The sequence below is a fragment of the Salmo salar genome, chromosome 19 (assembly GCF_965601325.2).
Source record: "Salmo salar chromosome 19, fSalSal1, whole genome shotgun sequence".
Lineage (NCBI taxonomy): Eukaryota > Metazoa > Chordata > Actinopteri > Salmoniformes > Salmonidae > Salmo > Salmo salar.
In genome coordinates, this window is record NC_138309.1 from 68,922,287 (window position 1) to 68,928,286 (window position 6,000).

The window sequence follows — 6,000 nt, forward strand, 5'->3', positions numbered from 1 at the left end:
AGCTCATTGGCTATCTAGCTAGCTTTGTTTGCTTATTTGACAAAAAAACTGTTGTTCAAGTGATGACCGCCCGCGTCATCGGCGTCGCTCTCTGACCAAATATGGTGTCCTATAGGATATACTACACTCCTAATGATATAGTGAAGTCTTGTTACCTTCTAGGATCTCTGAGGAATATATATACGGACGTGATGTGACTCGTTGAAACAACGTTTAGGGTGAGATTTTCACAGATTCCTTTTTTTTCAAATTGAACGAGTGGAAATACAAAATCGATCGTGCATGCTACATGGACCTTTTTTAGGATATGAAAAATAATTTTATCTAACAAAACAACACTTCATGTTATCTCTGCCACCCTTTGGATGATAAATCAGAGCAAGATTTCAGAATGTAAGTACACATTTCACCTTCAAAGGTGAACTTATCAAACCTATCGTGGTGAAAAAAGTGTTTTGTTGTTAGGAGCTCTCCTCAAACAATAGCATGGCATTTTTTTCAGTAATAACTACTGTAAATTGGATGGTGCAGGTATATTAACAAGAATTTAAGCTTTCAGCCCATATAAGACACTTATATGTACCGACATTTGTTGTTTCTCTAAAATCTGCGATCTTGACAACGCGCTGCATGATTTACATCTGTCCAGTTGATGGGACACCGATCCTTAGGTCACACCACAGATTCTGAACTGGATTGAGGTCTGTGCTTTGACTAGACCATTCCAAGACATTTAAATGTTTCCCCTTAAATCACTCGAGTGTTGCTGTAGCAGTACGCTTAGGGTCATTGTCCTGCTGGAAGGTGAACCTCCTTCCCAGTCTCAAATCTCTGGAAGACTGAAAAAGGTTTCCCTCAAGAATTTCCCTGTATTTAGCACCATCCATCATTCCTTCAATTCTGACCAGTTTCCCAGTTCCTGCCGATGAAAAACATCCCTACAGCATGATGCTGCCACCACCATGCTTCACTGTGGGAATGTTGTTGTCACGCCCTGACCTTAGAGCCGTTTTATTTCTCTATTTGTTTAGGTCAGGGTGTGATGTGGGGTGGGCGCTCTGTTGTTTTTTTCTTTGTTTTTGGCCGAGTATGGTTCCTAATCAGAGGCTGCTGTCTATCGTTGTCTCTGATTGGGAATCATACTTAGGCAGCCCTTTTCCCACCTGTGATTGTGGGATCTTGTTTTTGTGTTGCTGCCTGTGAGCAGCCCAGAACGTCACGTTTTGTTGTTTGGTGAGTTTCATCTTCATTAAAAGATGTGGAATTCCATGCACGCTGCACCTTGGTTTATTTATGATTGGGAGTTTGAAGATGGTGAACGTGACAGGTGTTCTCGGGGTGATGAGAGGTGTTGGGTTTGCACCAGACATAGCATTTTCCTTGATGGCCAAAAAGCTAAATTTTAGAGTACCTTCTTCCGTATGTTTGGGGAATCTCCCACATGCCTTTTGGTGAACACCAAACGTGTTTGCTTATTTTTTTTTTTAAGCAATGGCTTTTTTTCTGGCCACTCTTCCGTAAAGCTGAGCTCTGTGGAGTGTACGGCTTAAAGTGGTTCAATGGACAGATACTTCAATCCACGCTGTGGAGCTTTGTAGCTCCTTCAGGGTTATCTTTGGTCTCTTTGTTCCCTCTGATTAATTTAAAATAGGCAATCATGCGCTCATTTACAGTTATGTCCTGGCCTTTATTGGCCTAATACACAACAATACAATAAAACAGTACAATAATAATTCAAACAAGATATGCAAATGTTTGATCACGGTAAGAAGTGTAAGATGATGGAAGATGATCAGGCATTGCAAAAAGCAAATACCAGGCAAGTACAAGAGTTTCAACATGCACATTTATTTGTGTTTTGTTGGTTGGGTGTACATTGAATTTATTCAGTTGATAATTCAATACAATATCAGTGTACATTCAACACTGTGTGATGTTGGTTGCCCGTAGGCCACCTATGAGCATAGATGGACATCCAATTAAGTTTTTCAGAATATTTTGCAGCTCATTCTGGCAACGTAAAACAATAGTGAGAGGCCTAATACACAGCACAAGAAGCATTCAAACAAACTATGCATATGAATGACCATGGTAAGAAGTGGAAGACAAGTGACAAGATGATAAGACATTACAAATACACTGTACTCGGCAAGTTCAAGAGCCTGTGATTAACCCTAAGCACTTTCGAGCATAGATGAAAACACAATTAGTTTGTTTCAGGATCTTCTGCAGCTCATTCAGTCAAAGTGAATCAATTGCGATCCAGGGCCGTAACATGTTGACTCGCCCTACTTGTAAAAAAGTGCAAATGCCATCCTCCTCTCTTTCATGTTGCCAAAACGGTCTATAACTATCATACAGTACACCATTTTAGTTTGTTGTTCTAGGCTACCTGGCTAAAATGCTTGCTTGATTGCCTAACTTCCTTTCATGGGCATCGATGAACCAGCTAGTTAACATCTAGCTACATATTGAACTTCCATCCTCTCAGGCAAGGGGAACAATGTACGAATTTAAGGTTGGATCAGAATGGCATAACACTCACCATGCTTTATGATTGTCAGGAAGTAGAGGCAGAGAAGGACTTTACACTGCATGGTCCGAGCTTGTCCCAAGACTAACTTCTTATCATCTCTCCCTCACCGGCTCTTATATGGGGGGGTGGGGGGCAGTGGGCGGGCTTTTACCCATGAGGAGACACAGGGGGATAAGACATTTTGTCCCGAAGCCCCCTCAGGAGAGAAAAGAGGGGGCTTGTGCTGTAGTTGGCTAAATAACCCCCCCCCCCCCCCCCCCCCGTCACACTGACAGATGGAGAGAAAGAGCAAGGGAAGAGTGAGGGTAATGTGCAAAGACACACAAATAGGACAGCAGTCACTTAAAATTCAGTTGGGCCTACGGCCAAGGTTTTTGGACTACTTTACATTGGTGCTGCGTTGCGATGGCCAAATGCTGGTGGGTAACCCCACTGAGCTTATGTAGGCAAACACCCAAGGAAGGCTACCCTTGGATTTGAATGAAGGGAAAGGCCTGTATTGACAATTTGATGGGGGAGAAAGGGAGAGCAGTGAGAGCAGTTCACACCTTTCTTTTCTGATCTGTCCCTGTTCTAGCTATCTGGCCAGCCGCTATAATGATCTTTCATTTTGATTGTGGTTAACCATTAGCCAGACCCACAGCTTGAATTTTTAACAATAAAGTATTTACTACCTCCCCCACCAATTATTCATTAACTTTATTAGCTGTAACTGTCAAGGCTCAGGAGAAGACCCAGATGCAGAGAGTTTCGAAGTAACAAAAGTTTATTACAAAAACAGGGGGGCAGGCAATCGACACATCAAGAGCAGGCAGAGGGCAGTAGTCCAGAGCAGAGTCCGAAAGGTACAGAACGGCAGGTAGGCTCAGGGCAGGCAGATGTCAGTAATCCAGGGTGGTAAAACAAGGTACAGAACGACAGGCAGGCTCAGGGTCAAGGCAGGCAGAATGGTCAAAACCGTGAAGGCTAGAAAACAGGAACTAGAGACAGACAGGAGCTTGGGAAAACCGCTGGTTGGCTTGATGAAACAAAACAAACTGGCAACAGACAAACAGAGAACACCAGTATAAGTACACTGGGGATAATGGGAAGATGGGCGACACCTGGAGGGGGTGGAGACAAGCATAAAGACAGGTGAAACAGATCAGGGTGTGACAGTAACTAGACAGTGGTTATTGTTACTTAACTCCAATCACACACAAAAAGTGTGTTAATCCCTGTTTGGAGATTATACGATGATCAGTCTAGCTAGTTTGTGTTTTCAATTACTCTCTGTCATTTACTCAATGTTGTATTTGACACACGTTTCTTTCTTAGTCTCATTTGTTTATTTAGTTTTGGGTTGCAGGTAAAAACATTTTTTAAATAAATGCATACAAAGATAACCCTGACCCATTCTCCCGCCCAAAGAACGCATGCCGCCCATCCCTTCCTATCCCACCAAGGTTACCTATCAGTCCCCCACCCACCCATCCATCCCCTGAGTCTCCTCTTAGATTCCCACAAATCCCCCCCTGCCCACCCCTACAACAACCATAGGGGGCTACCAATGTTTAGTAACATAATGGCAAGCATGGAATATTGAAATTTATGCACTTCATAATGAATTTCATAACTTTTCCCCAGAAGCATTTAACTGCAGGCCACTCCCACATCATATGAAGGAATGTTCCTACCTGATTTAGGGGACACAGTGAACAGTGTGGAGTTGGGGACAATTTTATTGTAAAACGTTTCATTGGCGTTAAATACAATCTGTTAACAAACTTAAAATGTATAATTGATGGTTCGGATTACGGGATGCCAAGGTCATATTTACTGACCATGATATCGGTCATGGTAAGGATTCCACATTTGGACCATTGGGGAGATGCAAAAGGTCGCCCTCCAGATCGAAAGGCATGCCATTTTGATTCCAAATTACGTTGTTTCAACATTTTGCACCAAATAGAAATTGTGTGAGCAATAATAGGACCAAAGCATAATTTACATAAATTGTTCAATAAGGGATATACAGTGGTTCCTCCTTTAAAAGTTGCGAGGTTACACCGCGGGACTTAGAGGTACCCATCGTCATGGCTTCATTGCTCCAGACCACCACAAGGAGGAGTTAGAGCACTCATTATGCATTTGGGTCCCAAGGTTTTTATATGACCAATCTTATCGAGTGGTTCCAATGACGAATTTGATGCGAGCTACCCCTCCCTGGACTTTCTTCAGCAAAGATGGCTGACAAAACATTATGGGGAGGCAAATGTAAGTAGGTATAACGTCATAACGAGTCAAGCAAGAAATGTACAATTGAGAGGAATATGTTAGTTAATGTAGAGACAAACGATTGTACATATTTTTTGTCATAAAGTTAATTTACGAAAATTGCAAGTTTTTTTTCTGTCACTATCCAATACCAGGTGTATCAAACGCCATTCTGTGAATGATGCTGTGTCGGCATGTATGTATTACAATTATACACTTCAACGGTGTTTAACACTCCTGCTCCTGGGACATCAATGATTACACATTGTAACTATGCAATAGACTAGTACATGATTTTGTAATTCATATGTACAGAATAAAAAACAGTACATCCTGCCAGCTGTAGTGAGGTGCGTACTGGCAGCAGAGAAGTCAGGAGCAGGAGAGTGAAAACTGATTTACAACGGTGTCGTTTAATAAACATAAACCACCGTCAACAGTACAATACATGAAATGGGTCAAACAAAACCCGGTAATAACCAGCATACCGTGCACAAGCACTACAAGAAACAATTACGGACAAGGACATGGGGGGGAACAGAGGGTTAAATACACAACATGTAATTGATGGAATTGGCACCAGGTGTGATGGAAGACAAGACAAAACCAATGGAAAATGAAAAGTGGTTCGGCGAGGCCTAGAAGGTCGGTGACGTCGACCGCCGAACGTCGCCCGAACAAGGAGAGGGACCAACTTCGGTGGAAGTCGTGACACCAGCACACCCACACGCTTGCTGAATGAAGCATGGAAGAGAGCGAGGAATGAGATGGGAGTAACAATCCAGGCTATTTGCACTCTTTTATTTTTTATTTCACCTTTATTTAACCTCTTACATCTAGACGTTCCGCTAGCGGAACACCTGCACCAATATCTAATGATAGGCGTGGCGCGAATTACAAATTCCTCAAAAATACAAAAACTTCAATTTTTCAAACATATGACTATTTCACAGCATTTTAAAGACAAAAAACATAACAATTATTTTAAGAATTATAGATACAGAACTCCTTTGTGCAATCGAGGTGTCCGATTTTAAAATAGCTTTTCGGTGAAAGCACATCTTGCAATATTCTGAGTAGATAGCCCAGTCATCACGGCTAGCTATTTAGACACCCACCAAGTTTAGCCCTGACCAAACTCCGATTTACTATTACAAAAGTTTGATTACCTTTGGTGTTCTTCGTCAGAATGCACTCCCAGGACTGCT

General features: G+C 42.2%; 1 protein-coding gene across 7 annotated transcripts in view; it reads right to left on the reverse strand.

The window, feature by feature from the left end:
- si:ch211-180a12.2 (uncharacterized) overlaps positions 1–2,676 on the reverse strand; it is a 67,637-nt gene extending 64,961 nt beyond the window's left edge. For all 7 annotated transcript variants that reach the window (XM_014159295.3, XM_014159296.3, XM_014159292.3 and 4 more), the window contains exon 1: positions 2,546–2,676. In XM_014159295.3, coding sequence (XP_014014770.3) covers positions 2,546–2,597 — 52 coding nt within the window. In that variant the 5' untranslated portion in view covers positions 2,598–2,676. The remainder of the gene's footprint in view (positions 1–2,545) is intronic.
- Between the last annotated feature and the right edge of the window lie 3,324 nt (positions 2,677–6,000).